This window comes from Polistes dominula, unplaced genomic scaffold (assembly GCF_049000335.1).
Source record: "Polistes dominula isolate Pdom_NZ unplaced genomic scaffold, Pdom_raw_medaka contig_373, whole genome shotgun sequence".
NCBI classification, from domain to species: Eukaryota; Metazoa; Arthropoda; class Insecta; order Hymenoptera; family Vespidae; genus Polistes; species Polistes dominula.
This window is the reverse complement of record NW_028300899.1, coordinates 584,213-605,919: the sequence shown is the minus strand read 5'-3', so window position 1 is coordinate 605,919 and position 21,707 is coordinate 584,213. Positions and strand designations below refer to the sequence as shown.

Here is a 21,707-nt window from a genome sequence, read left to right as displayed (position 1 = left end):
TTTAATAGGACTTGTCATTTTATTTATGGTTCATTTAAAGAACAAATTCTAAAAAGAGAAAACAATGGTAAAAAAAAGATTCGAAATAATTATGGATTTATGGTTAGTTTTATTATTTGTAAATTTTTGTATACATTGAACTTTGATGCATATGAAAATATGTTTTTTTATATAATATAATAAATAAAATTAATTTTATTATACAATGACCCCCAATAAAAATATGTGATTTTGGTAGGACAAATTAAAAAAAGAAATTGCATTTCAGATTAAATATTTCAGACGATAAAGCAAAGTGATATATACCATATTTTTATGAAAGCAATTTTGAATAAAGTAATATAGTTCAGTTTCGTGATCTCCACGCATGCAACATTCAAGTAATCAGATCTGGGTAATTGATATTACTTTTGATATAATTATCACAATTATAGTCAATCCAATTTATAATTAATCCATTTATAATTAATCTATTTATAATTAGAATCATTAAAACTATTTTTGGTTGAATCAATTTTCAAAATTTTGAAGTATGTACTAAATTGTGCCAGAAATGAAATTCTATAATTTTGTTAAATTATAGAAATTTTACTATAGGAAATTGAAAGAAATTTGATAACTAAAAATTGTACATCTAGATTAATATTAAATAATTTATTTGTATATTTTAAGCTCATCATTCTACATTAGCGTCAATTAAAATAGATTTTCTAAAAATAATTTATTCTATAGATAATTTGAAAATACGCGACAATTGTAGTTTCAGTTTTGTTCACTATTAGCGCCACCATCTGTTTCTCACACGGTGGATAATGTAGTTCTTTTTTTACTGATTAGCCAATTTCTGCGCGGACGTCGCGGCAGTCGGTTTTTGTGACGTAATTCACGATGTTTCTCAAGCCAACATCGAGAGTTAGAAGCCTGGGGGGATTGCGGTGACCTTGCAGTGTTTGTAAACAGACACACGCTGGTACACGTTGATGTCGGAAGAAACATTAAAAAAATTTACTACAAAGTTGATCGATTAAGTCAAGATTGATACCTATATTATTGAGGAAGTGGAATATCGGATTAATACAAATAATCCAAGAGTGAAGAGAAAAAGAGTTGTGAGTCGAGTGAGGAAGGAAGATATAGAAATTCGTTCGAGGAGGAACATGGAAGTGGAGCCGATGTGTATAGTAGAAAACGAGACGGTAAGTCGATTATATAGATAAAGTATAATAATAATAAAAAAAATTAGATAAAAATAATAACAGCACGTCATAATGATGCAATCTTGTCTAGAAAGAAAACAAAATATATAGGTGTCCTTTGATTAGCGTCATAGATTATTACACCATGTTGTGCAAGGAGGGCGCGCGGGAAAGCAATAGAATGTTTCGAGACGGGTTTGTGTCCTTGATCAGGACAAGGGGCGTTGTTTCGATCGTTCGTTTACGTCAAGATTTTTCGAATCAGACGACCAGAGTGAAGGGTTGTTAGGAGGGGGGTGGGTAGAATGGGAGGCGCCTGTTCCTGCAATGTTTAGTAGCGTTGGTATTATCGTTGTGTCGCGAATCTCTTTGTATGTATGTGTCATACGATGCTCACGTGTGGTACCTAGTTTTGGATTTTTTGCAAAAGATGGCGTAACGCTTTCATTATTTTTGCACTGTTACCGACAGTTGGAATTTATCGATCGATGAGTTTACTCTTATAGTCAGATACATCGTTGTAGTTTTGTATCATTCGAGCGAACACTTTCCTTTTATCTATCGATTTAATGTATATCAAGTTAGTGATGACGTATGTCTCGTTTGAAGATTTCTTTGATTTTACCAACAAGTAGGTAAAACACTATTATATTCTTTGATAATATTGTACAGCCATCGCGTTAATTACCTACTATCACCTACTGGTGGTTCTGGTGCTAACTAAAATGAATCTGGTTAGATAAGAAACTTGAACTTGTGAGCTTCTATGTACTTCTGTATTCTTTGATTTTACATACAACAACGTAGTATTTTTGTATCATAGGAGTCGAGTTGACGTTTTGAAGTTGTTTTTTCAAATTAATTTGGTACGATTGGAGAACGATCCTTTTACTAACAAAAATTTGATTTAAACAATAAGCTCTGTTATTTGATTCTAAAGTTTGTAAAACTTTGATTTGAACTTTGATAGGTTTCGGCGCTTATTATTTTTTCCTTTTGTTTTTCTTTTTCATCGTCTTTCTAGATACTTAGACGAGAATACAGTGCAACGTTTATTGTTTGGAAATAATTCTCTGTTAGTCTCCAGAGATGATAGTCACTCGTAAGATCGAATTCTATCTAAACTCTCTTAGCAATAAATGCAAGGACGTGGAAACTAATTCCACGTTGCATTTAAAAGTCGATGGATAAAAAAGATTTACGTAGTCGCTTATGGCATTAGCATGATGATATGGGTGCGCGTGCGTGTGCTTTAATACGTCATTACAAAGTTTATTCTACTTCATCGCACGAAGATAAGCGTTATAAATAGCATTCAAAGTTGTGTCGTTTTTCGTCTCCTTTCTTTCATTTCTTTTATATTTTCCTTTCCTTTTTTTTTTTTGTTATCTTTCTTTTTTATTTTCGTTCGAAAGCATCCTTGTAATTTTAATAAAACAAATCGTAGAAGCAAATCGTTAAATACATATTTTGTTAGGTTAAGTTTTTGAATTGAAAGCGATTCGCAATTCGATCGAATGTACCAATGTCGTGAGCTTTTAAGAAAAATCGTGTAGGTGGCAGTAGTGTCGATTGTTCATATCGGCGGTCACGGGCGCCGGTATCGGCCTTAGACGTCCCTGAAAGGCAAGCAGCCTCTTAACCCGTGAACTGCGCAGTTGTCGGAGCTAGCGCGACGCGTAGCACCGGTGAGTTTTCTCCTTTAATATATATTTTTTATACTCGTATTTCTAACTGGAGAATTTACAGCTCCCTTTTCTATTTCTCATCGGTCCAATTGGCTATTGACCTTTACACTTTTTCCCCTAATTTCCCAACATTTTTCCGTTTTTTTTTTTTTTCGAATGATCACCTCCTCCACTTTTATACGATATATATATATATATATATATATATATATATGTGTGTGTGTATGTGTTCGCTCGTATGTAGTATATCTACGTATGCGCACATACCCGTATGTCGATATCCCCTACTTTGTTTTTATATATTTTTTTTCTGTTTATTATTTTTAGTAAAATTATTTTTATATTTTTTTCATGAACTAATTTGTTTTGTTTTGTTTGGTTTTGTTTTGTTTAACATATAAATTTAACAAAAAATTATATTTACGTTATATATACATATATATATATATATAATTATATTTAAATTATATTTAAATTTAATTGGAATAAATTATAATTATACTTTTAAAGGAACTTTTCTACTTTCTTTTTATAAATACGAAATACACTTGTTTCCGGTACAATGTCCATGCTCTACGCGCATAGTAGTATGCGTCGAGTACTGTCGAACATTTACAATGCGCAATTCTCTTGTGCCTTTTGCTTTGTAATAGTAGTAGTAGTAGTCTATAGTCACCATCATCATCATCATCATCGTTGTTTCTGGTGATATCAAGAGGAGGGTAGTTTTGTCCAATCACAGCTTTAACAATCGTTCTACTCCGAATCGCATGTTTTAAAATACGGCTATTGTTTTCTCCTTTTTTTTTTCTTTTTTTTAATTCTATATCCTTTATTTCTCTTTATTCCTCCCATTCTCTAATATACTCAAACGTACCAAATACTCACATGCACATACACATACACATATATAAACATGCACATGCATATATATAACATAGAAGAATGTACATGCACATTTCGTTGGAAACGCATCCGTGCGTTTCACCTCGACACGCCGTTTAATGGGTTTCGATACGCATTGAAAAGAGGAAGCTGCTTGGAGAATCGGCGTTAATGTTTCGCTTTTACACACCATAAATCGATTTATTGGAGGAAAAAAAACAAAAGAAACGTTATACGTATGTATATATATATATATATATATGATGGAAATAAAGTTTGTTTGAAATGAAGAAAGGAATTTATCCAGTGGATAGGACAGGGTTTGATACGATCTTGTCCTTCTATGGTGGCCATCGAAGGAGAACGCAATAACGGAACAATCTAAGAAATTCTCCTGCTCGTTCTATTTTATTCATCGTATTGTTTTATTCATTTACAATGTTGTGGATTTAAGTTTAAATTATGTACCTTCTTTTTATTCTTAATCCGTCATTTTGTTCTTTTTCTTTTTTTTTATTTGTAGGAGGATTTAAGGCAATTCATTTGAAAAGTAAATGTAAAAGGTTTATTGTTGGATTATAAACTTATAATATTGATTTCGATCTATGGTAAACTTGTGTATTTTCACATACACATACCCATATATATATGCAACAAATAATACATAGATACAGACTACACTAACTACGACTAATGATAACCTTAAACATAATTCTCCTTTGTACTCGATTACACATTGAGAGTCCTTGGTACTCTTTCAGCGTATCGTTCCTGCTATGATTAATTAATTCCCTCAAAGGTTGTTAAGTTGGTACAACGATGCTTTAATGGGAAATATTTTTCTAGTACGACCTATCGAAAGATTTTCTTCTTCTTCTTCTTCTTCTTTTTATTACGTCTATTTTTTTTTTTTTTTTTACTAATTTTCTTTCTTCTTTTTCTTCTTTTTCTTCAATTCATTTGATTTTTCTTTTTTTCGTTTACCTAAGACTTCCTTTTACAACGATAACGAACGACTCGCCTCAAGGTTGACTCTAGTTTTGATTTTCTTTTAAGTAAATTATCGTTCGAACGAAGAAATAGAACTCAACGACTGGTGAATACAAAGAATAATCGATACTTTTTACGGTTTCCTCGAGCTACAGAAGAAGAAATAATGTTCAAATTGTTGTTGTTGTTGTTATTCATCATCTAATGATTTAAAAAAAAAAAAAAATTCACTTTACTGTTATATATTTATACAAATATATATTATATTTACTATCATAATATTTGGTCAAATTGTCGAAACATTTAAATTATTAGATCGTATGAAAGTATGATTATTTTTCATAAGATGATGAAATAATTCTTTCGAAATGATGAACACTACTTGTCTATATTTAACGAAATATTATATCTTATCTCTCCGTGTGCTTATTGGACAATCTTCAAACGATGATAATTATAATAATTTAAAATCGTATTCTTCATTAATTTCATTTCGTAATCATTCAGCGTGTAAGAGAAGGAAAAACTTGTATGTAGTATGTAACAAAGAAAGTTGTAAATATCGAAAAAAAAGAAGACGCTAGCGATTGAATTAATTAATCAAATTCCATTTGTTGTTAGAACAATATTGTACGTGTAAGAAGTAAGGAAGTAAGAAAGGGAGGAAAAAGAAAAAAAGAAAAACAAAACCAATTTTACAGTTGCACGTAGAAAAGCGATTACCGTTTGGTAAAAAATCCTTTTTCAAGTTCGGACGATCGTATTCTAAGCGTTATCGTAGTCGTTATCGTTACCATTTTCTGTAGTGTGTAGCCCTCAGGTGTTGGTTTACCCATGAGTGGTCCCTTCTTTAACAGGAACGAAATGTAAGTTGACAAGCACCCTTGCTACCTACCTACCTACCTACCTTGTCACCGACAACTCGTCACATCTCTTTACAAATCTGGGTCATTACGAGGGTTTTTCAAAAAAAAGTCTCTGTCATCTACCTTAATAAGAGAAACATTTTTCAAAAATAAAAAGATAAATAGAGATAAAGAAAGAGAGAGAGAGAATATAGAGAGATCGCACATATTTATAGTTTTATCGATTTTCGAAAATTCTATTCATTGTTAGAACAAATTATTGCAAAAAGAAAAAATTACAGAAAATTAGAAAATTGTTATATTGTTGGATTTCGTATGAATTTTGATTGATAGGAATTTTCAAATAAATCTTTTTTCGTTAAATGAATAAGTAACTGAAAGTTTATTTTATTTTATTTCTGTTTTTTTTTTCAAAATTAGAAAAAAGCACATACTTAAAGACAAAATTTGGTAATAACGAGTAAATCAAAGAAAATTTCAATTGCATCCCTTTTATTGTAGTAATCATTCATTTGACATGTTCACAAGAATAAAATAAGAAAAAACGATTCGGTTATTCTAATAAAAATGTTTCCAGTCTAACACGGTAAACCGGTCGGTTTATAAATAATCCTCATATCCTCTCCCTCTCTCTTTCTTTTTCTATTTTTCTTTCTGTCTCTCTTTCTTTTTCTCTTTCTCTTTCTCTTTTGTCTCTCATTCTTCTCTGTTCATATCCGTGACTCTGGTCGTAGTCGCATCGTCGCGTTTCGTTTCCGCGAACGAGTCTCTCTTGGTTGGGCAAGGTACGCGGTTTTCGTGCCGCGTACGATGATTTTGCTCGCTCGAGCCATTGTATTCACGAAGCCACCCTTTTTCATTGTTATACACCGCTACTAACACACACAGAAAGAGAGAGAGAGAGAGAGAGAGAGAGAGAGAGAGAGAGAGAGAGTGAGATAGAATGTGTGTGTGTATCTGCGTGTGACGAGAGAGTGACGAGAGAGAGTAACGAGAGACGGACGAGAGACGGTGCTCGGAAAATTACTCTCCTACCCTTTTCCTCTCTCTCTTTCTCTCTCTCTCTTTTTCCATTTTGATTTCTTTCTCTCTCTCTCTCTCTCCTTTCTCTTACATTTCTTCTGTTTCTTTCATTCCTTTTCTTCGTTTCCTATGTCTTCGTTCCGTTCGTTCCGTTCGTTCATTCGTTCATTCATTCACTTCATTCACCTTCCTATTTCTTTTCCGTTCGTACTACTCGCCAGGAATTCATGAACAATAAAATGGAAAATCCAAGAAAGAACATTTTTACCATCTTGCTTATGCCTCAGCACGCTTTTTTTCCGCGCAAGCCTGAGAAAAGTCGCACGAACGTGCTTCCAACGAGGACCCTTGGATTCTTTTTGTTAACCCTTTCCTCCTCACCCCCATGTTTTACTCTCTTTCTGTTTTTTCCCTCTTCGATAAAAATCCCTTTAAGATTCATTGACTACGAGTTTGCGTTATCTTTTTTTTATTTTTAGTATACTGTAAAAAATGATTTGGTACAATTTCACGTTGTTTCTTCATTAGTGTAACGTTAAAGTTTAGATTAGTTAAGAAAGAACAAAAATAATTGCGAATTTGAAGAGAAATATATTTTTGTTGTTGTATTTTCTTAGTTGTAAAAATGTTGATGATGCATAATTTTGAATAGAAGAGTTAATGAATATTATATCTGAAGAAATGAGTATCTCGTAAGAAGTAGGTAATTTTAATAGAATAATTTGTCTGAAAAATGACGAAGATTTACGTTTCTCGTGGTCTCTTATCGAAGAAGCTTCATCGAAACCGTAATTATGTTTGTAAGATGTTGCGTAGAGAAATTAATTGCGAACGAGGAATTTATTTTCTCGTAAATTTGAGAATATCCCACGGGCGGATAGAGTAGGGTAAGTAGAAGGTGATATTGGGGTTGGAGGGTGGGATAAGGGTCGATGTAGAAGAGGGTGGTGGAAGAGAAGGAGTGACAGAGTGTAAGCTTCGTTGAGAACGTTTCATAGCTACATAATTAAAAGGTTTCCGCTTGAAAGATGATCGTCTAAAAGTCGTTTAAACGAAGCAAGCAAGCAAGGGGATAGAAACTGGAAAATTAGAATACCGAGGATGTTTATTAGAGGTGCCCTTTAATTTTTCCTAGTTATTTTATCTTTCCTTTGTTTATCACGTTGTGCATTCATTTACACACATTTCATATTTTGTAATTTTTTATTTTAACTTTCATTTACGAAAATCACATTCACGAGATGTCAGATTTTTATGATATTACGTTGTGTTGTTTAAATAGGATTTTTAAACAAAATCAAAATCAAAATGAAAGGAAATAAAAGAAGACAAAGTGGAAAGGGAAAAATGATGCTTGTTTCCTTTTAAACGTGGACTGCTGACTCCTTTGTTGAATTTATTCGCCAATGTACGATGTATGCATGTATGTGTAAAATAACGTACCGTTGGAACTATTTGGGTATTATCAAAAGCGCCTTTTCTCATATAACTGCTTTTCTCTCTCTCTCTCTCTCTACGGAATTCGTTCGTGTAATGAATTTTTTCCAAATTCTAACAATTTCGAAACGTTATTTCTTTACAATATTTCTCTCATTGTTACGACGAAACATCAATGGACACTCTAAAATTATTATCATTCGTTTTAATTGTCAATGGTTTATACTTTATATTTTCGGGTATTAAATGTTTTATCATACTTTTGAAAATTCGTTGGCAAATTGAGGATCTTATTAGTCATTTCATTTTAAACAATTAATTTGAACTAATTTTATTCTACAAAGTAACTCAATAAATTCTATTGTAGAAAATAATTTCTCTTCATTATTTTCTACAATACCAATCGTTTCAATTCGTTTGCGAGATTTCAAGATAATCTAAATTCTTTTTTCGTTTTTTTCTTTTTTTCCAACGAACTATAATTCTATGATTTTTTTACTAAAATTTTAGATTAAAAAAAAAAAAAATACATTTATAGAAGTTACCCAATTGTTACCAATAAGTTTGATAGAAAAGTTTCTTTTTTTTTTTTTTTTTCCACAAAATAAATGTAACCGATATCAGCACATGTTCGATCACGTTTTTCGATGTTATAGGAATGTCATCATGAACTATTGATTTAATCACGACCCAGTGGGGAAAAAAAAAATGTAAAGGTGTGAGATTTGGTGAACGTTGGTTGAGGTTATCGAATATTTGCAACGCGATCCATCATTGGGAAAAATTTGTACTTTAATACTCGACAGATTATTGATGCATTGTGCGAACCGGACATCCGTTATTTTCAAAATCATATTCGATATCTTTGAGGTATGAAAATGTCTTCGTAAAATTCACATTTTATACAATTTTTTTTCTTCTTCTATTTAAAGACACGTTAGGGTGGGTATAAGTATCGTAGATACATAGATTTATTTCGATAATAATTTTTAATAAAAAATTCATTCAAATGATGTGTTTCCACGTGATAATAATAATTAAAGGTGAAAAAAACAAACAAAAATATTGTTTATTAACACAACAGAATTATTGTACGTAAATCATATTAAAATAGATTTTACACACGGATAACGCATAAATATTCAATACAAGTGTGAATATTCGTATACATTAAAAATAAGGGATATACATACGTGTGTCAGTAATCATGTAGTAAACGTAAATTACAAATTTTAAACTGATTCAACTGAATCTTTTATTTTTTGTTATTTGCGTTACATAATACAAAAATTGTTTCAATTTCATTTTTCGGTTCGTACGTGTGGTAATTTTTGACTTAAATTTATTGTTTTTTTTTAATTTTTTTTTTTTATAAATATTTGTAGCGTTAATGGAATATTGTAAAATATGAAGAAAAGATTTTTATAATGGATTTATCCTGTGTGTGTGTGTGTGTTGCATTAACGTTCTCGAAGGATACTTCAGATGGTCGCGTGCTTCGTCACGATTCTGTTTAAGGCATCGTAAAACACAAGCGTGAGAGAAACGTGTTGTAATACGCGTGTGAATGGCAAATATGTGAATGTGGTGGGATATTACACGAGTTATACATATACAGAATATCTGATTTAACTTGACCATCGAAAAAATCTTTTCTGTGTGTTTTTAACGATAAAAATATTTAAAAATAAAAGCAGCAAGAGGTAAGGAAATAATATAATTCAAACAATATATAATTATTAAAACATATATTCGATGAATTCAATAAATAAATAAATAAAATCATTTTTATATATTTATAAAATGTTTGCATTGTAATATTAAATTCAACTTAATTTAATATTGCATTAATATAAAAAAAGAAGAAAATAAGTACATGAATGATTTGTATATTTCAAACAATAATAAGCGCGTAATCATTACCTAGCATCATATTCACTTATTTTATATCCGCGTGATTATGTTCTAAAACATATTTCTCTGTCCGTGGAAAATAAGGAAGATATTCAAGGTTGTCAACTTAAATGGAACACTCTCGCTTCCCCCTTCCCTCCTTCCCATTCCCATTCCCATTCCTCTATTTTCTATACATGTACATATTACTCACCTATGCAGTTACGTATTTAGATTTAGTCGCATAATCGTAGGGGGGTAATAGAACTATAACACACACTAAGATGCACCTTGGTGGTACACACACGGTTGTTTTACTTGCGTGCACAACGTTACGTTTGTTTATAAAGTGTTGTTGCACGTACGTGTTTGCGGAGTGCAGCGAGTTAATGTCACAAGATTAAATTGAGCTTTGCAAGGGTCCTTGCAAAAGCGTCTCGTAGAGAGAGAGAGAGAGAGAGAGAGAGAGAGAGAGAGAGAGAGAGAGATAAAGAGAAAATAACCGTACGCAAAGTAAACGACCTCTTTCATGCACGTGAGAAGCAAGCAGTCGTAAGATCGAAATCGTTCGAAGCCATTCGAGAAATTACGTAGCAGCAAGTTTCCTTCCTCCCATCGTGTTATGGCCTCGCTTCCGTTTCTCTGAAATCCGCTGATATAAGAACGACGAACGACTTATATGGTGTCGGTTAAATTTTTTTTTCTTTTCTTTGTCGTCGTCATACATCATCGTCACGCTCGAGTGAATTTCACGGAGGAGACGACGTGTGCGATCGTTCATTGATAAAAAAAATGAAGAAATTTCTGTTTTTTTCTTCTTCTTCTTCTTCTTTATAAAAACAAATGTACAAAATTTATTGATATTATTTGATAATCTTTCGTACGTATATGCACGCACGCACGCACGCACGCGTATTCCAATAGTTTAATACACACGTACGTACACTATTGACATTTCGATGATCTTCACTTAATACTTTTTAACGTAGAATAAAAAAAAGGAATCGAACAGTGTAAAAAAAAAAATGCAACTGCATCTAGCAGGTGCATCAATGGATTTTCAAAAAAAAAAAGAAAAAAAGTACGGTCATAGAAAGTTGACATTTGTTTGTGCCATTGAACTTTTTCTCCGTTCCAAGAATCATCCTGTATATTAATTATGCAATCATTTATATTTGTTATAATAATTCGATAATAATCTTTTAGATCGTAAATGCTTTTTATCGATTAAATTGCACGTAAAATGTGTTTCGATACGTTAAGTAACACCGATCGACTCGTAATGAGCAAATTTATTTTAATCGTATCGCGTATACGTTTATCAGTGATTTGTTGTACGATTGAATTGGATGCTTAATGAGGGTTACTTGCTCGTTTGGAAATGAACAAAATAATCGGATGAGGGGTAGACATTTTTTGTGTCTTTTTTTTTCTTCTCTCTCTCTTTTTATACCATGTTGTCGTACCACTTATACTACTACGCGAAGGATCGGAAAAACTGTCAGAAACAGAGGATGAAGAAGAAGAGGAAGATGAAGAAGAAGAAGAAGAAGAAGTCGAAAGGTAGGAGTCGTGATAGATTTAGAAACGAAATGTCAATAGCAGAGAGAGTTTGACAGATTTGCGTATTACTTAGACGGAACTGTCAAAATCATTGGGAACATTGCAATATTATTCATGGTAACTTTGTCAAAAGTTTATACAAATGAAATGTAATTTTTCTCTTTTCTTTTCTATGTTTAAAAATGACTAGATATACAGTAAAAGAGTTGATAGAATGAATAAACTTTGTTTCTTCTTTTGCAATGTTTAAACATTCGTTCTGCCATATCCTAGTTGATCCATCATCTTTATTTTAAATCCTTTCAATTCTATATGGTTAATCATCTTTTATTTTTAACATAATCTATATTTGAAGTTAAATACTTAATAGGTAAATTCATAAATGATCAAGATACCAAATAAAGTCACATTAAATCTTTTTCTTATCACGAAGTTTTTACAAGAACACCTTTTGCAATTTTATTCCCCCTTTGTAATTCTCCTATCGTTCGTACAAAATACTTGCATTTTTTTCATTAATTTTCTTTTTATTTTGATACTAAACATTTGTCAAAAAATTCCACTAATTTGTGTTTTCGAAACCGTGGGTTAGAATTCGTCGATTTTTATTTTCACATTGGTATATCTCTTGGTATTTACTGTTATATATATATGCATATGTATACAACTAATATGCATACGCACGAACTCATAATATTTGTATTGCGTGATGCATACATTTGTAAGGAAGTATATGTAACGTGATTGATTGGAAATTATGCGAAATTTCCTCTAGTAGATGGATTCGATCCAAGTTATTTTGTTCTTATCTTACTTTAAACACATTATTTCATTTTTGAATATAATTATACGATCTATTTTCTTTGTTTTTTTCTTTTTTTCGTTTTATTAATTTATTTGACTCCTAATAAAAATTTAGTCTCTCGCATCATTTTACATTTTATAAACGGATACTTCAGACGATACCGAACCACCTTTTTGTGTTTATCTCATCATTTGTTTTATCATCACATTAAAAATGATAAATAATCAAAGACATGTAAATTTTCAAATTGATAAAAACATCATTGAACCAATGAAGTTTCTCACTCGTATCCGATACCGCATCATATTCATAAAAATTGAACAATTATTTTACCAACTTAAAATGGTATTATGTTTTTCTTTTTTTTTTTTTTTTTACAAAATTTGAAAATGCATCGAATATCTTCGTTCGTTCGTTCGTTCGTTCGTTCATTTTCAAGACGCAATAACTTTTGACTGAATAAATTTGTTTAAAATTACTCTGTGTGATATATCAGTTTTCCACTGTACGCAAGTTTCGTCGGATTCGATTAAAATTATCAAAGTTATGGGATCTTAAATCTACTTACCAGAACAATACGAACAAAACTTTTTACTCGATCCCAACTTTGTTACATAAATATATTCTACGTATATATATATATATATATATTTTAAAATATATACAGGTTCTATTAATAATGTAGGAATATTCGTAAAGATGTCTTCTCGTGTACATAAGAGGAAAGGAAGGAAGGAAGGTAGGAAGGTAGGAAGGTAGGAAGGAAAAGGATGGAAAAAAGAATAAAAGTAGGTAAACACATATGAGGAGAGGAAAAAAGGGGTGTTGGTAGAATGGTTGCTCGTATATGCGAGATTTAGTAGCAAAGAAGAAAGCGGAAGTGGTGTTGGTCGAGAAAGAGAGAAAGAGAGAGAGAGAGAGAGAGAGAACAAGGAAGAAAGATCCTTTTCGAGGAGATTTAATATCAGATAAGATTGAGATGAGAGAGAGAGAGAGAGAGAGAGAGAGAGAGAGAGAGAGAAAGAGAAAGAGAGGAATGATGGTAGAAGGGAAGAGGTCGGAAGTAAACACAGAGTGGAGGGTTTAAAAGAGAGAAAGGAATTTGTATTTTGTCACCCTTGAACGTATGCATAGCTAAAACCGGTACGATACGACGGTACGTGCATATATCCGGTAACACAACGACGACGATGCCTTAGGGACGGCTAAATTTTAACAAGCGTTCTATGTGTGGTGTGGGATTAGGCGTGCGCACGCGTTACTTTAGTTTACTTTCTTTTTGGAGGCCTAAAAGCAGATACGCGGACCGGACATACATTCAAATTCAAGTAAAACTTGACACTTTTTTCTTCTCCTCCTCCTCCTCCTCCTCCTCCCTTTTTTTTTATTTAATTTTTTTTGTTTGACTTTTTATGATTTAAAATCGATTTAAAATTAAACGTTTACGGGGTTTGGTCTTATCTAAAATAAACTTTGCGTGCGTGTCAATCTAAGGTGGTGGTCCGGTCGAGAGAAGAGAAGATTTGTACGTTGTGTAGAAAGTACACATTTTCAGTTGACATTATGGATTTATTTATCGCTTATCTTACCTTACAGGCGGGATCTCGCGGTGATCGGAAAGAGGGGGGCAAGAGGGGACGTAAGCCTGGAAGGAAGGCGTCCGACAAGGTGGACATGAAAACCAAGCTCGGTAAGATCGGTTTAACATTTTCCTAGTACCTAGCCGTCTTCTACACTTTCACGCACATTTATATATTACCATATACATATTTTCTTTAACATGTGAACAATGTTTCAGAAATTAATAAATTACTTATTTATTTCTTTTCTTTTCTTTTTTTTTTTATGCAACAATTTTATTATTCATGATGATTTTTATTCGTTAAAAGGATCGCAATTTTGATAAAAGGGTCAATGTAAATGGATTTTGGAGGATCATGGAAAAGAAAAAAAAGAAAAAGTAAATGTGATGAACGTGTCATCGGTAGTTGGTTGTAAAATAGAAGAATTTAAAGAATTCTTAAAACGTTCACGGTTAACACTGATTGCAATTGCAATGTTACGAGAAAGAAAGGGAAAAAGAAAAAGGGAATAAGAATAATGGAAAGAAAAAGTTAAGTCTTTTAGCTCGAGGAGGAGACCGCTAGGAATATTTATCTCTTTTGGTGATGAATATTTATACCAGATCAAGATTCATCGCGGTGGTGGTAGGTAGAAAGAAGAGATGGTAAAAGGATAGAAAAGGAAGAAACTGTTGTCTTCTTATGTTGTCTTCGATGTCAGCAGCAACAGCAGTAGTAGCAATGGTACTCTTTAGATTGGTGGGGGGGGTGTTGGTGAAGATACAACAGTCACTGGCTGCTATTGCTATTGCTGTTGGGGCTTTAAAAGGGTGTATTTTGCAATTGCACTATTTTGCCAGGACGGTTAGGTCAGGATAAAAGGTGCCGTGGAAAAACTAGAAAGATAGAACGAAGGAAGGAAGGAAGGAAGGAAGGAAAAGACCAACCTTGGTATACTCTGGTATTAGCGTTGTCCTTGTTCTTCTTCTTCTTGTGTTGTGTCTTACGCTCGGTGCTTTTATATTAGTGTGAGAGAAAGAAATAGTGAGAAGGAGATAGAGAGAAGTGGAGGGGAGGGGGCGGGGAGGGGAGAGGGGACCAGAGGGACCCTGTGGACCATGGCACCGAGTAATTTCCCAAGATTATTTCTGCTACGCGTACTTCTCTTATTTCCGGAGGAAACTTTATAATCACGCTCCACTCTCATCTTTCGTTCCTTCATTCTCTATTTTTTTTTTTTTTTACTTTTCCTCTATTAGTATTGCTCCTTTTCTGTTTTTGTTGTTTTTTTTTTAATTTCTTTTTTTTTATCCACGTTATCGCACTCTTTTTGTGGCTTCCTCTTCCTCTCTCTCTCTCTCTCTCTCTCTCTCTCTGTTTCTTTTTTTTCTTTTTCTTATTTTAGTCTTCTTGTGGTTGATCTCTCCACAATGAACGTCCACGTATAATAAAAGGAATAGCATGTTCTTTTTAATGTTTTTCTTATCGTTGATTTCAAGTTCTCGTCACTTTTATACGACTCCTACTCTCTTTATATTTAGTTTTCTTACTTTAGTTTTGTTCTTTTATTCGTTGTTTCTTTTTTACTCTATCTATCTATCTATTTCTCTCTCTCTCTCTCTCTCTCTCTCTCGTTCATCTTATTCCTTTCTCTTAAGTTTCCTCATGAAGTTGAACAGAAAAAAGGACGCTAGAATTGGTTTGCGAACTTTAAGCTCGGTTTACGACTTTGGTATTCGTGCCACGTAATTGTCTCTCTCTCTCTCTCTCTCTCCCTCTCTTTCGTTGTCTTTTTCAGAGAAAATGTATAAAAAGTATTTAGATACTTATTCGTTAACTTTTTCTATATATTTTTATACGACATTACGAACAAGAAAAATAATAAAATGTCGATATATTTCTTTACAAGTCACACAGAAGTAAAATACTTGTGAAGTCTTACAAAACTTTTTTTTATATTTTTTTATTAATAGAGAAATATATTCAAATCAATTCTCAGTGGAGAACTCTAAGTAATTTTAGTTGTTAGAAATAATGTTACAGAGATAAATGTAAACAGATATAACTGTTAGTTAAAGTATAATCATATTATTATTTAAGAAAATCTTATTTCTAGATCGGAAGGGTAGCACCTTTTTAGGGGTGCCCTGCCACGAGTTATTGTGGCTCACAATCAATCCGATACAAACGTCTTTAAGTCAACGAATTACCTTATACCGTCATCTGTTACCGTATCTAATTATAAGTTGAGATATAAACTATCCTATCTTTCAAGTTGGATAAAACTGCACATTGTGTGGAAAATTTGATTAAAATCGGTTCAGTAGTTTAGGAGTCCATTGCGGACAAGCAACGTGACACGTAATTTATATATATAATAAATTAAAATTTTCCAGCAAATTATTTGTTAGAGGGTTCGAGTTGTTTTTCTAAAAGATTTTTGTAGCGTTCACTGAAGTTGTCTTTTCAAAATCTAAAGGGAATAAAATTGTCATTCCATATCACATAGTTTGATACCTATTTCTATATGGGTTTGGTGGTTGTCGTACATACAAAGGTTTATTTACGGACTGTAAACTCGTGTATATGGGTTTCTGGTAATGAAAGTATTAACAAGATTTGTACGTGTTAATTTTTGCCATCATAGGTATAAATTCATGTGCTAGTAAAAAAAAAAAAAGAAGGAAATTGAACGCGTATAATAAGTCGTCGTATATATTTAGTCTTTTCTTGAACTCACGTCAATAGTAGTAGAAATGTGTTTTCATATGGATCTTCCGGAAAAAAAGGGTAAGAAAGAAAATGTATTATGAACTAAAACGTTTACAGTGTTATAAAAAAAGTCAGGTTGGGACGTTAATATCTGTCCGTTTTCGATCATAAAGCGTTTTATTGCTATTGCATCGAGGTGAAAAAGGAATTTGCAATTTCCACTGAACGGCCGTAGTAGTCGTAGCTGTAGCCCCGTAGTCGTAGTCGTACATTCGTATCGTTGTTGAATCTCTCTATTATCTCGAAAGAGAGAAAGAAATAAAGAAAAAGAAAAAAAAAAAGAAAAAGAAGGAGAATGAGTTCTCGACTGTTGCCAAATGACATCGATATCGTTATTTAAGAGATTTACAAAATTACTCTTTCTTTCATTCTTTCTTTTTTTATTTTATACGTTAGGACATTTAAAAACGTATTTCAAAATGGTATCGTGTGACTTTCGTTTTCTATAAAAAAAGGGAACAAAAAGAAAAAAAGGATTTTTTAGCACACCACGTGTAGCACGCGTCCCGGGAGTAAAGGGTTAGCTAGGTCGAGTGCCAAGTAAATATCGTATTTAATGCACGATTGTGCAACTCCTTTTGAACTAGCTGATAGTTTCTACCATTATAAGCTTTCGAATGTTTCATCCATTTGTATGGTTCCTTTCATATTTTTTTATTTTATTTTATTTTATTCTTTTGCATTTTGAAAATCTACGTGTAGGAAATTGAAACGTACAATCTTGGATTATTATATACTTCATTCAGATTTGAAATGAATTTAATCGATTTTAAAACACATTTTGGGGACACTTTTATTTTATCAGACATTTATTTTTGTTCCTATGTTCGTTAATGAATATTTGTATTTGAATATTTATTCGTTATTTATATTATTTATATAACGATAACGTATTTTATTTCAGATTTATTCTAAATGTTTAAAGTTTCTTATTATTAATTTGGAATATTTGCTCTTTGCAGAACGAAGTCGACAGAGTGCGAGGGAGTGCCGTGCTCGAAAAAAATTGAGATATCAGTACCTGGAAGAACTTGTGGCTGACAGAGAAAAGGCTGTCTTAGCTCTAAGAAAGGAGCTCGAAATGGTGCGTTACGTTGTGTCAGAGTTCTCTTTTTCTAATTTTTTTTTTTTTTTTAATCCTTAATCTTATTTTACACAGGACGAAATATAAGATTATGGTAATGATAGTTTGGAAGCGTTGCGAACATCGCACGTGTATCGTTCTTCCTTTTTCTTTTTTTTTTGAGTTTTCTGTTAAAAAAATAGAACAAAAAAAAAATGTTAATACTTTATTCTTCTTCATCGTACAACTTCGGTAGATAGGTTTAAATTTATTAGATCTCTGGGGGAAGTAAGGGGATGCTTTTTAATTACGCGAAAACTCGATCCATCTTTCGACCATATTTCTCTTACATTTTCTTTTGTCAAAGGAACCAAGCCAAGCCAAGGGATGAAGTTAAAGTCAAGCGTAAAGTCTTTGTATCGCGTCATAAATCTCTTCTGTTGAGATTTTTCGAAAAAAAAAGAATAAAAAAGAAAAAAGAAAAAAGAAAAAAGAAAAGTAGAAGGACGAGAAGAATAAAAATATTAAAAAGTACGGAGAGAGACAAGAAATGTATGAAGAAGAAGAAGAAGAAGAAGACGAGGAGGGAGAAAAAAAAAGAAAAGTAAAATTACACCTAAAACTTTCGCCGAGATTAGTTTTCGTTTATGGAATACGTTAGAGATGAGAAAAAGGAGAGGAAAAAAAGAAGGGAAGAGAAGGAGGAGGAGGAGGAGGAGGAGAAAGAGGTGATAATGCAAGAATTCTCCACGGAAATGCCATAACCTCGTAACTTTCTTTCCCATCATTTTCTCCCTTTTACCACAATCACCATTGCCATTACTTCGTTCATCTTTTTTGTGTAATTAAGTAAGTTGTAGAAGTGTAAACTCTTTTTTTTTTTATAATATCGAGCCTCCTGTTTTTTTTACCTCTTATGTTGCATTCGTTCTCTCTCTCTCTCTCTCTCTCTCTCTCTTTCTCTCAAAAATTATCGTTGAAAAATATTTCACCTGTTCGTAATATGACGCCAGAAACGCGAACATTTCAGTTTCATACATACGTATAGAAATACTACATGCAAATGCAAAACTTGGAATCGTAGTTTCGGTTTGGAATATTGTAAATTTAATTTCTCTCTCTCTCTCTCTCTCTCTCTCTCTCTGTTTCTCTCTCTCTCTCTCTCTCTCTCTGTCTTCCTCTCATTCCTCTATCTTTCCGGTGAAATAACGTCAACGTTAATTCGATCTGTTTTAACTAGATAACGGTATTTCATTTTACGTTCAGACCAACCCCCAACTCTCACGGATCCATCCATCCCCCTTGGAGAATTGGAACCGACAATTTAGAAAACGGTGGCGTGTAAATGCGAATCACTTTTCTCCGGGCTTACTCGCCCGTCTGTGTTTAATTTTGATCACCAAGTTGTATACTATTATATATTTATCCTTTATAAGTATGGACAACGCTTATAAATGTGATTACGTGTTTTGCAAATTAATGATACTGAATTTAAGACAGACAGACAGACAGAATAAAATGAAATAAAGAATTTAAAGTGTAAAAAGAAATGATGAAAACGAATTAACAGAAAGAGACCAAAGAAAAAAAAAAATTCTTCCATGAAATTCAAAGAAGTATCCAAGTCCTATTGATAGTCAGTCCATTTCGAAGTCCAATCTAATCCCAATGGAAGATCTTTCCTTTAGGTAAAATAGAAACGAGAATGAGATGCATTTCTTCTAACCAACGATTGTTCGATTCTAAAGAAGTCAAACCTTCTAATAGTTTTTTTTTATACTTGTTTAACTTGCAGTATCGTCAATGGGGACACGAATTGGATCACGGACGTATTCCCGAAGGACTACACACTATGTTGGAGCAATTGGGAAGTCTTAAGAAAGAGAAAAGCAACAGTTAAATCAGCATAGAAGATTCATTATTTTCGAACGAATGTTCGAAAAGTCTTTGTCACGTTTCATTTCCTTATTTCCTTTTTTTTTTTTTATATTTTCGTATCACCGATCGTAGTAGCCGAGTTTATATGAATATTATTTTGTACTTTTCTTTTCTTTTTGACGAATTTTCTAATTCAACGATACAAGTTGATTTTAAATCCGTGCCTTACTATTACTATTATTCTTGAATCTGTTCTATGAACATTTTGTTTTCATCGGATTTTAAGTTTTATCTTTCAACGACTCAAAGGTTATGCCTCCTTCTAGTTTTTCTAGTAAATATGTTGTTTTATTTTTTTTTTCCTCATCATAAAATCATCCCTCGACGTTAAGTGATATGGGGTGGGACCGACGAAAATCCCCCTAAGTCGGTGAGAATTACCGTAGATAATTTTGTTTTGCTTTATACGAATTTTGACGAATAATGAAATTGTTTGAGTTCTTATTTGCTCGGTTACTACGTTCGTCTTATCCCATTTTCCGCAAAGAAAGGAAACGTTGTTGTTAAGTTTCTTTTTTTGGTTTACTTCAATCCCTATCATTACAATTCCCCCCCCCCCGTCCCAGCCCTTTTTTTCCCTACCTTTTACTCGTTTACTTCTTTCTCTCATCTCGTCGTATGAAGAAAAAGTTGTCGTGATAGTTGCAGTACTAGCAACCTTTCGTTGTTTCGTCGCACGTGCGGTTTCTTCTTTATTACGTGACGTGCAATCGAAATTTGTTGCGTTGTTTTTTTACTTATTCGTTAAAATGAAGTTTTTTCTCTTTATTCTCTTTATTCTACTTTTACCTTTTGATGATTGAACAATTTTTTTTATAATATCATTGTTAAAGGGTAAAGATATGATGACGACGACAACTACCGATTTCTAAATACTACACATAAAACCACGTACGTTCTCGTAAAAATGATTTTTTATCGTTCGTTGAACGAAAAATACAAGAAAAGATAAAAATATATTTTTACGATAATCCTTGAAATTGTATAAATATAAATATAAATATATTAATAATACGATTTTGGATATTGTAAGATGGCGTAACATAGAATTTTGAGTTCGTTGATTGTAACGGATAAGAAAAAAGAAAAGAAAAAAAAAGCAAAGGATAGAAAAGAGGAAGTTGTCGTTGTGTTATAAAATATTTAGATGTTTGATCGATCTATTATAGATAAAATTGAAAAAAATTGCGTATTTCGTCTCATTCCGGATCAAAGATACAACGACGGCGTTTGCTTCCATAAAAATTCGAATTGCTTATAAATTTAACGATTCGTCGTTAAATTTAATTCTATTTTAACAAAACAGATTTTGATAAATATTTTTTTTTTTTTTAGTTCCTTTTATTATTATAACTTCATTTGTTAAAAAAAAAGTAACTCTTTTTATTTTTGATTTTATTCAGAAAATATCGAATTGTTTGAAGAACTTTCATTACTTTTCAACAAGGAAATATTAGGCCACGTTTTTGTACGTGCTGCATACAAAGTACCTGTCACAGTCAGTAAAAATTATATTTTTATAAAACGTACACATATTATTTTGTACAGAATAATTATTATTGACAGAAAAATATAGATTTATTCGCATATATTTGGATATGTATATGTATGCATGTATATATATATATATATATATATCTATATATTATATATTCGCATAAGTTTTAAAAGTTTAAATAAATAAAATGGATATTTTTCAAGAAACATTTGCCCTTACGATTACTGCCATTTTTTTTCAATATCTTCTTTTACTCTTTTTTTTCATATATATTTTTCTTTTTAATTTTCAGGATTACAAAAAAAATAAAAAAAATAAAAAGGAAAAAAAGGAAGAAAAGGAAGAAGCAAAAATGAACAATATTTTATCTCTCGTGAAAATGCTAATTTTCGTTGAGAGAAAAACGTAGTTTTCATGCGAGGGAGGGTATGCACTTTAAACGTGAATTTGCATATTGTCACGCAGTATATGGCGATCGTAGATCGGTCGCCGTTTTGCATTATTTCAAATGCATTTCCTATCGGTGTC

The 21,707-nt window shown here is 32.2% G+C and overlaps 1 protein-coding gene across 1 annotated transcript; it reads left to right on the top strand.

Moving 5' to 3' along the window:
• The first annotated feature begins 906 nt into the window (after positions 1-906).
• Positions 907-21,385, top strand: REPTOR-BP (REPTOR-binding partner). The gene is made up of 4 exons (XM_015336362.2): positions 907-1,196; positions 13,943-14,036; positions 17,643-17,764; positions 19,539-21,385. Exons 1-4 carry the CDS (start codon positions 1,158-1,160, stop codon positions 19,641-19,643), a joined length of 360 nt encoding a protein of 119 aa, XP_015191848.1. The 5' UTR covers positions 907-1,157; the 3' UTR covers positions 19,644-21,385.
• Positions 21,386-21,707: the final 322 nt, after the last annotated feature.